Source organism: Coturnix japonica, chromosome 1 (assembly GCF_001577835.2).
Source record: "Coturnix japonica isolate 7356 chromosome 1, Coturnix japonica 2.1, whole genome shotgun sequence".
Taxonomy (NCBI): Eukaryota; Metazoa; Chordata; class Aves; order Galliformes; family Phasianidae; genus Coturnix; species Coturnix japonica.
The window spans coordinates 10209411-10229706 of NC_029516.1; the positions used below are offsets into that span (position 1 = coordinate 10209411).

General features: G+C 34.3%; 1 protein-coding gene across 2 annotated transcripts in view; it reads right to left on the reverse strand.

Moving 5' to 3' along the window:
- Window positions 1-1049: 1049 nt before the first annotated feature.
- The window catches only part of LOC107320948 (guanine nucleotide-binding protein G(i) subunit alpha-1), a 33041-nt gene continuing 13794 nt past the window's right edge, over window positions 1050-20296 (reverse strand). Inside the window, exons 2-9 of one of the 2 annotated variants that reach the window (XM_032442286.1) lie at window positions 13298-13340; window positions 13079-13220; window positions 10991-11148; window positions 9247-9375; window positions 5950-6079; window positions 4486-4639; window positions 3412-3626; window positions 1050-3311 (exon numbers count right to left, since the gene is read on the reverse strand). In XM_032442286.1, coding sequence (XP_032298177.1) covers window positions 3436-3626; window positions 4486-4639; window positions 5950-6079; window positions 9247-9375; window positions 10991-11148; window positions 13079-13220; window positions 13298-13340 — 947 coding nt within the window. In that variant the 3' untranslated portion in view covers window positions 1050-3311; window positions 3412-3435. Of the gene's footprint in view, window positions 3627-4485; window positions 4640-5949; window positions 6080-9246; window positions 9376-10990; window positions 11149-13078; window positions 13221-13297; window positions 13341-20296 lie in introns of both variants that reach the window. The other variant, XM_015877396.2, reaches the window with a different exon arrangement.

The following is a 20296-nucleotide window of genomic DNA, read 5'->3' on the forward strand; positions in this document are numbered from 1 at the left end:
ATGCTGAGCCTGAACCCTGTTTTGGTTACCGAAGTTACTATATTTGCTGAGAAAATTATTCCAAATTCAGTAGGTAGCATCATAAAGCCACACACCAAATGTTCCAAACCCCATTTCCCCCACAAATGATCTTCTTTAAAAGAAAATTTAATCAGTGGCTGTGTTTTACTGAGACTTCAACAATCCACAAGATCCTGGCGTAAGAGAACCCTCCAACATGCTGTAATTCTCTATACACGTTAAGAATAATTTAAGATAATTTTAGGAAACATTTTGAGACAGTAGAAGGAGATTCCCTGTATGTTGCTAGAAAAAGCAGTTTGGATACTTTGAATGGAAAAAATGCAAGGAATGAAGAACTGGAAGAGAACAGCAGCTCAGACTGGTGAGGCACAAGACTGCCCTCAGACCAGTAGGATTTCCTTGTTTTTGTTTACTTTCAAATACAAAGGAGCCTCCTGATCAAGCAGAGATAGAATGGAGCCCTATAACAATCAGAGTGGAATCCCACCACTGCATTTTAGCCTTCTTGTAGTTTTTCCTAGACGAATAGGTTAGGATGACAAACTTTAATCCCAAGACAAAAAAGAATAATCAACTCTGTTATACAAGATCCTCAGAAAATTTTGTCCAAAGTATAGAAGTCCACTGCAGCATGTAGTCATACTGAAGAAGTATATAACTAAAATCCATGAAGTCCAGGCAGAGTCATATGACCAGTTGAAAGTAAGTCTGGAAATATTCATATTAGAATTATCTCATTATCATCTAATTACACCCTAAAAAGAAGAAGGGATTTATATGAACAGTCTTATTAGGTAACAAAATTAGTAAAACTCATTTGGTTCAAAGATGAAGATATTCAAATTCAGAAGAAAAGCAAAGTATTTTATATCAGTATAGATAATTCTTAGAATACTAAAAGAAAAAAAAAAAACACTTTTTAAATAAATGGTAATTTTATCACATGAAGGAGTTCCCAGCTTAAGTATAAAAAATTATTTTTTTTTATCAAGAAACCAGTTTTGGAAAGTTTTGAACAGATGCAATCAATGATTTATCGAGCTTTTAATATGAGAAGTTTTTATACAGGCAATTTATAAACCTAAACAAAGAACAACTACAGAGCATCTATAAGGAAACATATCAGGTATCAACTCATCAAGTCACAAAAGACGAGCTCATTTTCCTGGACTTAGAACAAAACTATTTCACAATTTTGTTCTGGGTTAAGACATTAATATTTAAGAAATCAACAGTTATGAAATTCCAAAACATCTGAAATTGAAGATCTTAGGAATAGTGGTTGAAGAAAAATATTTAGGAATTAATTAATAGTTTAATGCTCATTTTTGTTTCTTGCATGGAACATTTGAACTGGCTCTCGACTTTTTATCTTCTCAGTTTTACTACCCATTTGTGTCTACAGGATGGATGCAGAAAGACTTCCATCAGCACACTTAAGGAAGAACATTTCTTTCAAGCAAGGCACAAAATTTAAATTTATTTATGTAATTTGATTAATCCCGATTTGTTTAACAACAAGTACAAAAACCAACTTTAACGTAGGTGTAAATACAATTTCCACAAAGTTGTTCAATGAAGTTTAAAATCAGTTACGTATCCAGAACTGTAAAGCACAATTAAAAGCAGCCCAGGATATACAGATTTTTTTACCACAACTGCTGAAAGAGCTCATAATGTATGAATATATTTAACAACCTCCAGTAATAAATTAGAAACTCCTTTCTAAACTTTCATTTGAAACGCGTTTAAGTAATTCTGTACCTAACAAAGGAAGCATCAAAGTTTTACTCAAGCTGAGGCCTAATGAAACATACACACAATTAAAAACTAAATAACGGAACAATGATTTGAATGTTTTGGTCAAACACTTCTAAGAACAGTAAACTAAGATAGTATAGAAAAATAGCAACAGATTCAAAGAATCATTCTCAAAAAAACTTACAGTGTACTGTAGCTGCCTGGAATATTCTAACAATTATAGAAAATCATATTTCCAAGTTTGGTACGTCTGTATTATGTAGAAGACATACATTTAAGACAACCATCCAGGAACTTATTTACAAATAGAAGCTTATTCATTTTAAAACAGGTATAAAAATCAGTTTTGGCACTAACCATAAGGCAATGGATGATGTATACCTAAAATTGCAAATCACATACTGAAAGCATAACCAGAAGAAAATATCATTCTTTAACTTATTTTTAAATGCAAGTATGGGACTATAAATATAACTAAATTAAAGAATCAGCATTTTCCAAGTCACTAAAGTCATCCTACCCAATATACTGTAGATTATTTTTAATAAACAACTGTAAATTGCTTTAAACCATAAAAAGACTGGGTCATGTCTTGCAGGAGAACCTAGTACTTCTATGGCTATCAGATTAGCAAATTAGTTTTAGCTTTATTACCACAAGATAGCAAAGATTTAAAGGGTAACATCATTTCAATTTTTAAGAAGAAAAAAATCACATTAATGTGATTTAATGTGATTTGTTAATAAATTAACAAAGTCCAGCCTTTGTTAAAGGTCTTTAAAAAAAAACTGCCATTCACTCCAGTGAGTAAAGATTAGTTTCAAACTTTTTTTATTTCTACAAGCATATTTTTAACAGCTTCCTTTTTGCATTTCCATGAGCTTCAATGATATTTCAACCTTAAAATTCATTTTTTCCAGTATAGTCACATTTGCACTGCAAAGACTGAAAATCCAGATTTCATAAGCTGTGGATTTCAATTAAGTTTTAAAAATAATTTTTGTATTCAACCTAAATTTATAAAAAACTTTTTTTTCCCCCAAAACTTAAGGCAAAATAACAACTTGTATTAGTTATGTTTCTTTAAATCTGAGCAGGTGTATGAGGCTGTTTAAATATCAAAAAAGCTAGTGCCATATACAGTATTACCAACAAAAAGTAAAGAATAAAGTAGCATGCACCCTCTAGATGAAAAGAAAGTTTAATTTTACAAGATGTTTAAATAACCAAAAGGCAAAAAGTTTCTGTCTCCTCTAAGAGTATCTTCATAAACCACAGAAATTTTAGAGGACAACAAGTTACCAAAGTATTCCGTTCAACATTTATACAAATACATTACTACAAGTTTACATACAGTCAAAAGACATCTCAGTGTTACCTAATTACTTAAATTTACAAGACAAACATAAATAAAGCTGTTAAAACAGGCAAGTACAGTACTGATCTATCATTCAGAACAACATATTTTGTATATCTTTCACCTTGAAATCAATCAGATTAGAATTGTGCGAAGTCATTCTTCAAACCTAAAAATAAAATAAAGAGAATTAAGTATATCTATGCAAGTTTCACACAATATGGGCTTATTCCAAATGCCTAAGTCCTTTTTTCAGGCATGTAATTTACCATTTAACAATGTCTTGTCTGTTCTTAGAAGAGGCCACAGTCTTTAAGGTTATTTTTAATAATGACATCAGTTACAGCATCAAAAACAAACTGCACATTTTTCGTATCTGTGGCACATGTGAAATGAGTGTAGATTTCCTTCGTGTCTTTTCTCTTGTTAAGATCTTCAAACTGACACTGAATGTAAGCAGCTGCTTCCTCGTAAGTGTTCGATCCTAGAAGGAGAAAATTGCTCAGTAAGCAGGATTCAAAAAGGAAGAACTAAACTTACATTGTATCTTAGAAGGAAGTACTTACTCTGCAACAACCACTAAAAACTGAAAAGGAGTATGTTGATTTAAATAATTTCACAGCCACTACTTTACAATATAATGTGCATCTTGTTGAAGGAAATCTTCTGGACAATTTTTAAACTATTTTATTTTATTTTAATAATATAAAGTGCTGCAGAAAGAGTATTTATAAAAACGGTAGATGGAGCAAGTCATTAACAACTTATCACTATTAAACAGACTGTATATGATTCTTTCATTCAAGTTATTCACTTTCAATTCTCATGTTTTTGACAGTTTTTCTTTTCTTCAGACAAAGAATAGTCTGAAATTACAATGAAAATGATACATAACAGGTCTATGCCTTGTTAAATAAAATTGTCTTTTGTTATATATTTCCTGAACAAGTCACCTCTTCTAATATCTCTGTGTATATATGCACCCTTCAAATAAACTCTCATGTATCCTCAGAGATTCCCACTAGGGGCAAAAAAAAAAAAAAATACACCCGGGTATAAAAGAATAGAATCCAGAATAAAGAACAGGCTAAACCAGAGTAGGTTGACAAGCTCTATGACAGCAACACCTAAAAACCATCAAGTGGATCACCATCATTTCACCTCATTAAGGAGACTAATCTGACTTCCACACTCCTTTATTCATGAATTCTAAGAGCATCCTAGCAATTTAAACTTTATTTAAATATTTTGTACATCTACAGTTACCAAATTCCTCCCAATTTGTTTATCAAAAATAAGATAATTTAACCCCAAATTACTTGACACCTGTCCATTCACAATACCTGCATATTCAGGATAGCAAATAGTGAGAGGACTCCTCTTGATCTTCTCCTCAAAGAGGTCCTTCTTGTTGAGGAAGAGGATGATGGACGTGTCCGTGAACCACTTGTTGTTGCAGATGCTGTCAAACAGTTTCATGCTTTCATGCATCCGGTTCTGTAATTTGGGGGGGGTAGGGAGGGGGAGGGGTGAAACACAAAAAAACAGACTTTATTGTATTCTACCAGAGTTTAGAAGTAAAATGAGGATATACATATCTGATTAATTACAACTAGTTAAGTTAAAAAACACTTTTTCCAGTATGCAGAATCACGTATTACCACAGGGATATACACAGTGCCCAAATAACACTTTAGAGGACTTGATGATCTTGAAGGCCTTTTCCAACTAGAATGACTTGATGAAATGATTACACTTTAAGCAACTACTTTATATTATTTTTCTTCATTTCCAGGCTTAAGTCTTTTTTAGTTTGTTAGGATTTTTTTGTGTGTTTTCACATTCTGCAATAATGATAGTCTAGAAAACTCAATGAGTGATCAGAAGTTGCCAGATATTTATCAGATATTCTGAAAACTGACTATTAACTTCAGCACACAGTTCAGATTCCAATATAATGAAAAAAATAGTTATGTAGAACTAGAGAATTAAATGATAAGGCTCTTGGGCTTGTTTCACCTTAAAAAAAAAGGAAAAAAAAAAAGTTACCCTAATTTTAACACTGTAGATAAATTATTCAGTATAAAAGTACTCTCACACTACTTCCAGACATTTAAGTAGATGGCAGGTATGATCTATTTTGACTAGATTTAACTTGAAAGTGCATTTCTTTCCTGTTTTGTTTTTCTTTCCCTCCAACTATTTTACTAGAAGCTGCAGAACAAGAGGAATAACACAGAAGCTTGTTAACGATTTACATCAGCATCACTTTAGACTACCCAGATAATAAAAAGCACACACTCTGTGTATATTGATGTGGGAGGAGTCACATCCTGAAAGAAGAGAAAGAATGGAAAAGGGATTTAAAGAGAAAGAAAATAAAGATTTCTGCAACTAAGGAAATAGGTTGGAGTACATTTATAAAGAAACAAAAACTGAAGGCTGGGGAAGGGTAACAAAACACAGCAGAGACAGATAATCAAAACAACTTCTTTGATATTCGGAGTACCCATAGAGACAAGGACATGTATTATTGACATCCTCAATGATTTATGTATAATTTGAAATTTATGAAAGAATACATCTCAAAAGAGTACTTGTCTCTAAGTACTCTTGAGAATAAAGAAATTATTTTTGAAACTTGAAAGCATGAAATCTATCATCAGTTCTCTGAAAACTTTTACAAAAAGCCTATCTATCTCATTAAAGAAGTATTTAGCTTCTTATTCTGAAAGAGGTATTTAGCTTCCCTTTCAAAATGCTTAGTTTCTAACAACTATTCCTTTCTTCAGCATTAAGGTACTTGCCATTTCCTCATCTTCAGCCAAGACCAAGTCATAATCACTTAATGCCACACAGAAAATAATTGCTGTAACCCCCTCAAAACAATGGATCCATTTCTTCCGTTCCGACCTTTGGCCTCCAACATCAAACATTCTGCAAAACACAAATACAAAGCAGGAAATAAACTTTGGATTTTCCAGCTTTCTAAACATGAAGTGATAAAATCTGAAACCATCAGCTGTGCAAGCCTGATCACAGAATTTTGAAAAACAGCATAAACTTTGCAGTATTTACTGTAATTTCATTTCTTAGTATAAGAAATAACTTCAAATTATCTAGGACTTAGAAGTCTTCCTAGACATTTCACAAAACATTAGAAAGTGATATAAAAGCAATATAAATCTTTTTCTTTTTTTTTTAAATGAATTATTATAAATAATTCCAGTAACAGTTAACTGTGACCTATAAAAATATTGTTAGCTTAACTAAATGCAAACTTTCATGAAGTTCTTCAATATTTTTCCCAAATGAATAATCCTAAGTAATAACATGTCAACAGTATAAAATTCTTTAACAGCAGAATTCACTCCATTTTAGTACTTGAAAAAATGCTATTCTATATTAAGTGTACTTCTTAAGTGACACTGAAAATTATTTTCAACATTCTCTTCTTAAAAGACAAAGCAGGCATCATATAATAAGACAGACTAGTAATTTCCCCTCTAATAAAAAACTTTTTGGAAATGCAGTTAAGTGGCACAACTAAACTATAAAGATGTTTCTTTCCAATTCCCTGCTAATCAGAAACAGCGTGATATGAAAAGACCACATACAAGCACTTAACAGCAGAGGAACAGCAAGTTAGCATAGTTTACATAAATTTGCTTTTCTCTGCTATCTAAGTGCTTTGAGGACTATTTTTTAACATCTGAGCTACAGTGAATCTGGAAGACTGAATGTTTTATTAGACATCTTTATTAACTGAACCTCAAGTATTCTGCAAGCCAGAAAAACAGTATCCTGGATTTAATGAACTAAGTAATGAAAAAAAGAATTAAACAACCAAGCAACAACAACAGAAACAAAATGCAATCTAATAAGCGGACAATAGTACTACCCTAAAATGGATGCAAATGGCTGAATTTTCTCAACAAAACAGAACACAGCCCTTTTCCATCTGTCTCCTTTCTACCATGCAAAGAAGAGTCTTGTCTCAGATTCCTGTGATTACTTTCAGCTTAAAAACAATGTGAAAAGGTCACCATATGCCTCCTTAGCTATGGTAGCCAATATTTTACCACGCAAATATTGGATTTTTCCTCCTTGTTACAAGGAAATGCAATTATTCCTTTTAAGACAGGCCTGACTTATGTCTTCAGTGATATTTCCAAGCAATTTTAACTTTTTAAGGCATCATCATGAAAAAGTTTAGAATTCAGTAAGTATAAAAATATTTACACGGGAAGGAGATGACGGAAGAACAAAGGATAGAACTTCTCCATCCACTTTAGTTAGCATCTACCATGAAAGCCTTAATTGTGTACACAGAGATCTGTTAGGTCACAGTCTCAGAACACTAAGACACTGACAGAAGCTGCCTGATATTCAGATAAATAAAAGAGCTTTGAAAGAATGAGAAGCTTGGATGCTTTACAGATTCCTCCTCACAATCTGGGAGTATGCCTTAATATTCCAATCATAGTGCAGTTTGGCACTATACTATGAATACTATATTAATACTATAAAAGTTTTGCTTCTGCAGAATACATTACCGTCTACAGTAGACTACAAAGAAAGACAAGGCAATACTGAAAGAATTAAAGTTTGTAAGAGCTGAATCTACCTGCCCTATCTAAAGGATGATGCCATTAAATAAATGCTTCAAGGAACTTCCATTTAATGTATTTAAATAATACAGACTTCCCTGGTGAGATTGCATGGTGAATGTCAATATATTAAGAGAAATTATTTCACTGAACCAAGTCTAAAGCACCACAGATGGTCCTGTCCTTCAAGTCATCTCTATGCTAATCTTTGTTGCTTAGCTCTATGGATTGGTTTCTGAATGGTTTATCAGCAAGTGTGCAAATTTATAGATCTGTGCAAGGTATTTCATTAACAATTAATGATTTTTTTAAAGCTAGTGTTGCCAAGTTTGAGATGCTTTGCTCCTTTCTATTATTTAAGCTGAGAACACAGCTCCAGCACCCATAGAACATGTGATATGTTATGAACATGTGATTCTTATGATTTCTTTCACTGTTAGCTTGTTTTTTCTTGTTGCTCTTGTTATGTTTTTTGTTTTTGTTTTTTGTTTTTTTTTTTTTTCCTTTTAAGGTTATACAAGTTGATTGCTTCCCTACTCCCCAAGCCCCAGACATGAATAAGGCTTATTTGACAAATATTTTTTGTAACCTCTCTCACCTGTCACAAAAGATAGGAGGCTCTGGAAAGTCTCATAATTAATTAACTGACTTTTATCATTGATTATGTTTTCCCCAGGCTGTAAGAGGAGGGGGTGGTGATGTACATGTGTAGACAGAAAACCTACTGATTTGGTGTACCACATGACTAAGATAAATTGCAGTTGATGAGATTCAATTGGTTATTTTTAGAAACCAGAATGTGTATAGATGTGCTGACAACTATCTCCACACACTCTAAAACATACATGCAATGAGAGTTGTACTGAGCTTCCTTCTCATTTTCCTAGAAAGGAAAAGCCAAAGTAGTGTTACACTTACACTATCCTACACTTTCATAATGAATGTCTTTAAACAGAAGATGGTTACAAGGCTAGTAGTGTTTGGTACAAACTGTGTCAAAAGAAACTTTACTAACAGTCTTTCATCAGTAAATAAAGTATTACCTTACAAAAACCTAAAGTATAGCTTTAAGTTCAATTCTCCAGGAAAAAGGATTTGCTGTTTCATAACCAGAGCAACAAATATTTACAGCTCTCCAACTGAATTTAAAGGGAAAAATCTGATCAAACAACTATATGTTAACACAGTATAAAAGTGAATATTTCAAGATTTGATTTACACTGAAAATAAACTTTCCAAAAAGCTTCAAATAAAAACAAAAGCATTTATTACTTAATATTGCCATATTTATATTGATTTACTATAGAAATTCAAACAACTCCCAGATACCTTCAGAAAACTGAGACAAGCAGGAATTTTCCAGTGGAAAGAAAAATAATAAAATAATTAGTTATGGTTAGACAAATTTGTTAAATTGCATCACTAAAAGTCCATCCACGAGAACTTTACAAAAGCTACTAACAGACAGATGAATACGCAGAATAATTTACATACTTAAAATGAAGATCTTTGAAAGTAAAGTGAGTTTCCACTATTCCTGTAGTTTTCACTCTAGTCCTGAGAACATCCTGTTGAGTTGGAATGTAGCTTGTTTGTGCTATCCTGTCCAAGTCATTCAAGTAACTGGAGGTAAAAATAAATACTGCATTCAGTTATTCATAAAATAGTAATCAAATAATTGTGAAAAATTACACAAGTTCTAGTTCTATTCATTACACTGTACATGACTCTTATATGAACAATGTTCTCTGAGATAAAACGTTATTTTCCTCTTATTTTCCCACTTCTTTTTTAAAAATGAAGTTTTAAAGACACCTTTGTTCTAGAAGAAAAATCATGATTGATTCTACTACAAAGCACTACTATTCTGAAATCCCAGAAAGCAGACACGGTTCTACATTTACCAGTGTTCTTTGTATTAACACCTTCACCCTTGTATAGCTCTGCAGGAAGTTAATGTACTTTTACTACAACTAAAACCCAAGTTACTCTGAAAACAGTTGTGAAGAGAACAACTCAGTATCTTAGTCAGAATTAATATATGTTTTAGTATAATGCTAAATACACGATCAGTGATTTTCTACTGAGAATTTATAATTGCACATATGTTTACAACAGTAAGGTCTCATTTCCAAAATTGTTGTGATGCACGCCAAGAAGCCCAGTGATTCTAAAAACAATACAAATCTTATTTGTGCTTTTTGCACAGTAAATAGAGAAGATATCAACATTTAAGTGTAATCAAAACTTAGCAATTCTCAGGATACAATTGCATGTCTAAAACATCAATTTTACTATGAAACTGGAGGCAAAGTTATCTAAAACAACGAAACAAAAAAGCAGAGTTTACTAGAGGAAGAGGGATCCTTCTAAATGAAGAGCTCTGTACAGAGGGAAGTTTATATACTTGTGCTATTATTGTTTAAGTCAAGAGATTTGTCACTGTGAGCTCATCTCAACAAGACCAACAAACAAAGTAATGATCATGCTCGAAATGTGTTATTTATTAAGAGTGTCTTTCATTACATAACTTCATCTGTAGTTATCTCACTGTACTTTAAGTTGTTTAGGATAACAACTGTCACACCTGTCTACCATCTTACTTTGTCCTTATCTGACTCTTTCTTAACAAACTTACCCTTACTTACTGTTGTCATACTCTATTCATCATACCTTGGATTCCTAACTTTTTTCCTATTATCATTTTTCAAAGTACCCTAACACAAAAAAATACAGCTTGGTTGTTATGTTTACTCTGTATGTCTAATAAATACTGTAGGTTAACAAAGAAAATGTGGCAATTTGAATTCTACTGGAGAATTATGTAGAAGAAATTTGACATGAACATGAAATTGAGTCCTTGTAATACAGATTCACATCAATTAGTCATGTTTCCTGGACATGTCCTGATACTGAACGGGTAACCGAGTCACAATTTTGTAATAAAAATGCTACAAAAAATACTAAAGTATCTCAAAGTATTTTTTTTTCTTCAAAATAAATCTAGCAACTGATCAGAATGTGACTTAAACTCATAGTTATACACCACATCTCTTTTTCTCTGTTCTCAAAGGCTGCGTTTTGCATTCTGATCCAAGTATACAATATCTTTGGCTAGATATTTCTAGGTTTTCCATCTACGTGGGAGGAGAATTACTTAAAAATTTACAGTTCTCTTAAATTTTTTATCTACTGCATAGAAAACAAAAGAGAGCCTTGTATGTCACACAGTACTTACTAGGCAGCAGAGTCATTAAGCTGGTATTCTCTAGATCTGTTGAAACAAGCTTGTACTCCACTGTCTTTCCACAGTCTTTTGATAACACCAGCAAGCTCTGCAGTCATAAATCCTTCCTCTGCTGCTCCAGCTAACACAAAGAGTTGACGAGCATCATCCTTTAGGATGTAAACAAAAAGTGGAGAGAGAAACATTGAGGAATACAACAAAGGTTATACTAAATTCCCCATCACCTAAGAATAAAAACTACATTCAGCAAGAGTTACTCCACTTGGTATACATGACTATAACTAAACAAAAAATGTGAAGGAAAGCAATTAGTACCCTATGTTAGATATTACTTCCCACTCTTTTCAACAAGAGAAAAAGATGAGTTCAGTAATTTCGCAACAGCTGATAAAAATTCTGATCAGTTTATTATTTGAACTAAGCTTCTATGAACAGAAATATTTTATACACTTTGTGCTGAAGTCTACATTAACTTTATTTTATTGTTGTATCCTTCAGACAGAACAGAACAGTTACAATGCATATTAGAATTAGAATGCTAATCCCAGGACAGACCGTTTCTGAAGTTCCTGTTATAACTTGTGCTCTCCTGATTCAGTAGTTTCATGAAAGAAAATATTCAACTTGTTACTTTGCCATTATTCTGACAAGGGAGAACAGGCAATTTTCCAAACAAATTTATTTTTTTCAGAGTAAAATCTCCAAAAATTCAATTCAAAAAACAAAGGAAGAGCCTGAATAACAGCCTTCCTCAGGACACTGCAATTTTGCGTATTTTTTCTTCTGTAGAAATGCTAATAAAATCAAATAAAAATTAAAGGCCTATATTTAGTACAATGAAGAACATCCCATAGACTTTCTAAAAAGGCAGACTTGCATCCCAAAAACATTCCTTTTTCAGTTTTTCATTTTGAAATTACTTCAAGACTAATACTTATTTTCAATAGCAATTTTTCTTTGTAAAAAGAATTTAGATCACCAAGACCTGCTTAAGTGCTACGGAATATCCCCAACAGAGTTTGCATTCAGGTATATAGCTCTCTGAAGTTGAAAAATTCCTTATCATACATGATGAAAATGAAAAATTCGTATAATACATAAAATAATTTCACAATCTTCTTGTCAGTCCTTTTATCTGATAAAATCTACACTTACTCTCTACTCCATTTTCTTTCACTTCGTATTTAGTAACAAAAATATACAATCCACCTTTCTTCCAACATTAACTGTCAGAGATCAAGGAGGACTTCACTGTACAAATGAACTAATATGCACTCACATACTGATCCTACCCTGAAAATCTCTGGTCTCATATCTACATTTCATAAACGGCATCTACCCTCCTGATCTGACAGGGACACAATCAGGTTCACCACATATAAGTATACAGCATTAGGAACTGTAAAGTGATAAGCAAAAAGTTCTGCAGACTGGCTCCAATAAGTGGATGAAAAGAGATGAAAAATGTACAAGAAGAAGGGCAAGAAATGGGCAACTGTTTTCTTGGGAAAAATCCTTAATCCAGTGCTATCATCGAAAAAAAAGGAGTACAAGCAGCAGCACTATGCCTGTAGAGTACAGTAAAGTAATTCACACTATTAGTCAGTATGATGCTGGATCTGGCCTACAGGTGAGAATGTTTTAGGCACTACTGTGTCTGTGACTCAATTGAGAAGTGTTGAGAAGTGCAGAGAACAGCTAGATGCCTACCTGTTTAATCTGTGTTTTTTAAGGAAAGCAATGATCACCTTGAAGGACTTACAGCAGCCCATTAAGTAAAAATTAAGAAGTACAACTACAAAGCTTACTATTTTTCAAAAAATCCCTCAGACTGGGATTTACATAGAATTTGGAGGTCTGTACATAAACAAAATAGTTGTGATGAATCAACCTAGAGTTAACTGATCAGTAGAGCACTTCACCATGTAGAAAACTAAATGACATTTCTTTTTTATCAAACCTTCTAGCCTACAAGGACTGTTGGATATGAAGAGATTTTTTCAGGAAATAACAGTGGATAGAAACTGAAACAGAATGGATATTTCAGCTGTATATGCGCACGTTTACGTCAATACTCACAGCCCTGGTTGGATCACCAAAGTCTATCTTCAATCTCCCCATTGCTCTAATGATAGCAATAATTGACTGAATGGTGTTACTGTAGACAACAGCTTTGTACTGTTTACATTCTTCTTCTGAATAACCAGCTTCGTGGATAATCCTACGGAAGGAAAAAAAAAATAAATTCTCTATTCAAATAAAAGAAGCCTCTCTATGATTGTATTTTACTATACTTACTTCATTTGTTTGACAATTGTGCTTTTCCCTGATTCACCAGCTCCTGAAAAATAAATGGAAATTCATTACATTTTTGCGCATCTTTGAGAACACATTTAATTCCTGTTTCTACACTTCAAATACCTAGCCAATACAAAAAACTTCAACTGTTCCAAACACATTACAAATTATTTTTAACATAAAACCTAAATGCCTCTTGCTAAGCTTCAAAATTGAGATATTTTGACAAGAAATCATTCAACTCTGGAAAATCTTTGTTCTTCTTTTTGTGCATGAGAGCATTAAACTTCATACAGCTTAATAGTGTTTATAAATGCAAACAGATCACCAGTTGTCCAATCCCAAGTGATCCCAAATGATGACCAAAGAAAACTCTCTAACATTGCAGAGGTTACTGTGACCATAAGAAGTCACTGCTAAAGGCTATATTCATCTTTTTAAAAAAGGGGCAGTCAGCTTCACTTTGTTTCTTCAATTAATGATACAGTAAATATTCCTGGAAGTCATTTCCAGGTTCATGAAGGATAAGCATGTGACTGGCAGAAACAAGGATAGATTTACCAACTGTACTTGACTTGGTAATGCTTTAATGGGGAAACAGATGGCTCTGTGGATGTAGAATGCCAACTATATCATTTACTGTGCCTCTAGCAAGCCTTTCAATATCATCTACAGTAATATCCTTGTACCACAATGAATAAATAATTATTTCAAGATGTCTAAAACACTGTCTAGACAGCCAAATGTAAAGATTAGTAGCCAATTCAATTGCAAGCTAGTTACAAGAGGTAATCTTCAGGAGACAATATTTGGTTAACCCTACAACATCTTCTCGTTGACCTGAAAATCAGGACAGAATACACCTGCATTAAGTCATTAAATTAAGGTAACATCAGTTCTGGAGGTCAGAAAGCAGTTTAAGGGTTGGGAGTGCAAAGGTTTTTGCTTATTCAAAGGATCCTCAAAAAGTTTAGACAACTGAGCTCTCAGCATCTATGAGGTTGTACCTCAGCACCTCTTGTTCTTCCCCTCAGCACCCCAAAAAATGAGATTAACAGGAGCAAAAACAGTAGCTTGTCACTTTCATGAATAAGGAACTTGTTACATGGCATGAAAGGATAAACTACAAAAAGAAGGCTATTTAATCTTGAAAAGACTGCTGGAGGGATCTAATTGCTTTCTTCTCCATAAAAGCCACTTATGACCGCTGAATACAGAACCAATTTTCTCAACAAAATAAAACACTGAAGTAAATAGGAGGCAGCAGTATATGTTGCTCTAGAGATTTGGGGAGGGTGTTGTGAAAAATGGGGCTATCACAGGGGAAGCTGTTAGGCACTGGAACTTACTGTCTGTACAGGAAGTAGAAACTCAGTCTCATAAATCTTCAAAATGCAATTGGCTAAAGCTCTAAGCAACTTCACATAATTTTGAGCCAAGGACTGAAACCAATGACTTCTAGAGGTGTGTTCCAACTTAAATACCCTTTGAAGACTGACAAAATATTTTATACTTTCACTACTGCACAATGAATCCATTTGGAATGCTCTTCTTAGTAGGTTAAACAAAATGTGTAACATCATGACAGGCTGAGTCCAGCTTTGAACTATTTGTCAGGCAAGAGTCATCCCACAGCCTCCCTGGCACTGCAATTGATGTGATAGATTTTTTTTTCTTCCAATACTCAGCACAATGTTATCTGTTATCACCAACTGAAGCTAGTACACTGTAGAATTATGTTGCTACGAAATAAAGCAACTGCTGAGTTTGGTCTAAAACCGATTTATGCTTTCTTTACCTAATGTCCAAGTAAAAGGTATGGTTTTGATAAACATACTACTAATTACAGAGCAGCAATAGCTCTCAGGCTCTGAGCTGCTACAGAAGTTCAATAAAAGTATGTTAATATAAACAGAAAACAGCACTTTACACAAATGTAGGCAAGACCAGTGATCACTAACCTCTAAAAACTGCTAATAAGTACAACACATTTTGACAATATGACAGATTTAGGAATAATAGTCTTACTGGAGTGGGCAAAATCTGTGCACCACGGAACACCATGACAACATCCACATATGCCATAATGAGTTAGAAGAATGAAAGCATTACAAATGCAGAGACAACATTATGAAAATTACTTGTTTCCGTGACATCTGAACAGTTATATAGTAAATTAATATTTAATCTGTAAATTTTTAATTGTGCACATATGCATAAATACATGTCAAAGGTTTAAATTAATTTAATGAATAAAACAATCTTTGCTTTGATGTTTTGTTTGGTTTTTTTTCAAATCATAAAAAAAAAGCATATCACCCTATTACGCTCCTTTATTCAAGATGAATTTTGGAGATAATAAGTATTATTTACTACAAGATATGAATCACAGAATTGCAGGGGTTGGAAGGGACCTCAAGAGATCATCAAGCCCAATCACCCTGCTAAAGTAGGTACCCTATAATTGGTTGCACAGGTGGGCATCCAGACAGGTCCTGAATATTTCCATAGAAGCAGACTCCACTATCTCTCTGGGCAACCTGCTCCAGTGCTCTGTCACCCCGTATCATGAAGTTATTCCACATGCTTACATGGATTTTTCTTTGTTCAAGTTTTAGGACACTGCTCCTTGTCACACACCACTGAGAAGAGCCTGGCCTCATCCATTTGCCTCCCACCTTGCTTTATAAAAACATTATGAGACCCCCTCTAAGCCTTGCTTTCCCAGGGCTGATCAGATCCACGTTATCCTCGTATGGGAATCCGTGTCTATTTTGAACTGGGAAGCCCAGAACTGGACATAGTAAGCATGTCCTCATCAGGGCATAGTACAGTAGGAGGATCACCTTCCTTATTCTCCTGGTCCTGCTCTTTTCAATGCTCTCCAGGGTAACGCTGGCATTCTTGATCACAAGAGCACAACATTGGATCATGACCAACTTGCAGATCAGAACACCGACATCCTCCTCCACAGAGCTCCTCTCCAGCAGGTCAACCCATAACCTGCACTGATGCATGTGGTTATTCATTCCCAGATGCAAGACTCTACTCTTGCTGCTGCTAAACCTCATCAGGTTCCTCCCTGCCCAACTCTCCAGTCTGTCCAAGTCTTGTTGAATGGCAGCACAGCCTTCTGGTGTGCCAGCCGCTCCTCCCAGCTTTGTAACACTAGCAAACTTTCTGAGGGTGGACACCTCGATTTGGGTTGTTGATGAAGGTGTTGAACAAGACCGGATGCAGCACTGCTGTTTACAGGCCTCCAACCAGACCCTGCACTGCTGATGACAACACTGCCAGTCAGTCAGTACTCAATCCACCTTACCATCCACCCATCTAACCCATACTTCCTGAGTTTCAAAACAAGGATATTGTGTGGATGCTGTGTCAAATGCCTTGCTGAAGTCAAGGTACAGAACATCCACTGCTCACCCCAGCCAGTCATAGAAGGCTACCAGGTTGGTTAAGCATGATCTCCCATTGGTGAATCCATGTTGATTCCTCCTGATAAACTTGGTTGTAGAGGATATCCAGAACAAACTGTTCCATCACCTTGTGAAGCGCTTTCTGATTAAACATTTAACATATTTGATTAACAGAGCAGGTAAGTGTCAGGTCTGGTTATTAGATCAAAATTATGTATTAGGTAATATGTAACTGACTCAATTTTTACTGAGTTGGAAATCCATCTTCTACTACGGTTGTTAGTACTAAATCACATCAAACACCTAGAATTCTCATAAAAGTTCTTTTAGTAACAGAACCATAAACACTCATAACATGTACAAAAAAAAAAGAAAACCAAGCAATTCATTTCAGTCTACCCAGCATTAACAAGGAGCTCCTGGAAGATGCATACTCCTATTTTACCTATTTTACCAACTGCAAAATAGAAACACTTTTTTTTTTGCTTTTGTGGTTTATTTTTCTGTTCTTCTTTTTACTGAGGAGAGTGTTTTGATGGTTTTTTGTGTATCTGCTTTTACTTTATGCTACAATGTCTGCAGCTTGATAATAATCCTTCAAAATATGTCAGAAAAAAGACACCTTACTCACTGTCCCATATTGAAAAGAAATTGACAATTTTTGCATTCCAGAATGCAGAGCTCAGCCAAGTTTTCTTGGATACAAAGCTGCACTGGTAAAAGACATGTCCTTTCCTTTGCATCATTGTTAATAAGTTTTTAACAGCAAAATGAGAGCTGTTTCAGAAAATATTAATAAGGAGCAAGCAGCATTATGTATTTCATGTGACAGATGCATATAACATGTCAAAGATAGCCATACTGCCACAACCAAACCCAAATTTAGGCAGTCTTGAATGTATATTCCTCTATCATTTAGTAAAGAATAGCACTTACTGTTTCTGGTACTACAACAGCGTGATATTTGACTGCAACTTTGCTACTGCCAATAAATTTAATGCTGTGAGTCTTATTGGCTCAAATAGTAATATAATAATAATTATGAATAATATAAAAATATGTTAACAGAAAGAGACAGCAGAGTTGCTCTAACCTGAAAAGTGGCAGTGTATCAGTTCCAGATTTGAAGTAATGGTGGGGATTTTTTGACTGATTAGTTATAAATGAGAGTAAGTTAACTATTAAGTCATCTCCACTTCACTAGAATAAGGCTTGAATAACCTTGAATGATGAGTATTTTCATCTCTCGTTTCCTCTGTGATACTACAGGAGCTCCCCACTGCGAAAAATCAACATATCTGATGAAAATCTCATTTTCCTTTAATTATAGCATAGCATTTCCTTTAAAACTTTCACTGATATAATTCAGTGCAACATCATCTAAGCCTAATATTCATATTGCACCTGCTTGCCAGAAAGGTAGATCCTTATGCTTCATTTTGCAAGCCAATGAAGTGTGAAAGCAAAGGACATCCAATTTATTCAGCACAATTTAAGGAGACAGAAGAACCATGTTACCCCTACTGACTGTACTAGAATCTGTAAAGTACCCCCTCTCTCAAAGTAATCAGACTTTATCTTCACATCTCAGCACTTTGACAGCTATTGGTGGTATCCAAACAAGTTACTTTACTTCAATCCAGCATGAGTTATGACAGGAATATGGGAATTCAACAAACTCAGTTCAAGTACATATAAAACACTGTTACACCCTTCATGACACAAAATGTAGCTTAGTAAGAAACACTAAACTGTACTGCCATTTTTCTTTGATGACAACTTCCTACTTTGGAAACAGAGAAAACTTGTTAATTCTTCATATCCAAATGTCTTGAAAGAAAAAAAAAACAAAAAAAAAACAACACCCAAGTGCTTAACAGATCAATTGCATGAATTGTACTTTGAAGAAACTGAGTAGGGATATCAAAGTTCAAATAAATATAAGAGCTAAAACAACGTTCAGTCCTGCAAGCTGCTTTCATTTACTTTTCAACTGAAGGATGTCCATGTTCAAAAACAATTAAAATAAGTATTTCCATAATTTGAAAAAATGTCAGCAAGAACCTGACTTTAAATTAGTCTCATGATTTACTACCCCACACACTGCCTACATAGCAAGCACTCCAGAACAACAGATTTCACAAGCAAATGTTATATGAAACCAAGCACAGAATCTGCTGTTTTTAAGTTCTGATACCTTAATAGCAACATTTCTAATTTGTGAAAGACTCGACAACTGCTTACTGAATAAACTACTCATATACCAAATAAAAAGCAGTCCAAACAACTTCACAATATCACGTACATAGTATCCCACTTTGGAGGAAACCAACTGTTATGTACAACAATTTCGAATTGTGCAACGATATTCCTGGCAATACTAACACAGAAATAATTGTACTCTAAATCTGGGGCAAAGAACTAGTTGAAGAGTTACATAAAAGCTGAAGCGTAGAACAGGGCTGGCTTTGAACCACCAGATCAATCACAAAAGGAACAGAAGCTACAGAGAAATTAAGTAGTCTTGTATGGTGCCAGAGAAGAGTTCAAGTATAGACAAGAGCAATTAATATAAAACTTGCAGTGGACGCTTTTCAGACTGCAACGTAGAGGAGTACCAGATCAACTTGGAAAATAAATAAATAAATAAATAAATAAATAAATCAACATTTTAATTTTATTTAACAAATTATTGGATTCATCTCTTGAAAACCCTCTCCCCACAACTCTCCAACTCAGCCTTCTGTCACATGTTAGCATTTTCTGGTTGGAGGACAAGAAGAATGGTGTCTGGCCTTCAGCTGTCACTGACAACAGGCAGCAAAAGCGAAGTGCTGTTTCTGCCATGGGGCCAGGAAACTCTTACAAATGGGGCACGGCTCATAAAACAGCTTGCAAATACAATCTCTTACATTTATCACCTCGTGACACATTACCAGAAATGAAACTCATTTTAGCTATCATTCAAGTTATTAATCACTATTATCATAGTCACAAACACATCCATAGCAGTACAAAAAATCCACAGTGATTTATTATTTTTTTTTTTTTGCCATCCAGCCAGGTTGGCCATCAAATGGAATATTCTTCAGCACCAGGCTCTCCACAGGAATATTTGCCCCTACAAAGTTTTCTTTCTTTTTTGTCTAGTGCTCTCTTTTCCAAATCTCAAACAGTTAGGCTTCTTATCTACTACCATCTTGCTTTCCTCTAATGTCAGCTACTACTGCTGACATTTTCTGTTCCTTCCCCCCATTCTAACTGTTTCAGTATAGTCAAGCAGAAGTTTCCTTTTACAAATATAGTCATTATAGATTTAGTGATATTAGTTTTGGAATTTCTGCAAGTATCAGAATTTGAGCATGTCAGAAAATTCTGAATGACTTGAGAAAGAAGCTGTGGTTAGTACTGTCTGGAAGGAAACATTTCAGTAACTTCAATATGCAGTAATGGAGTGTAAATCCCAGATTACATCATTCGCTGAAACCACAAGAGTGACAGATTCTAAAATTATGACACTGACTCAGATGAAAGAACTGAGATAATTCTCAAAGTTTCAGCAGCCACATGCTGGTTT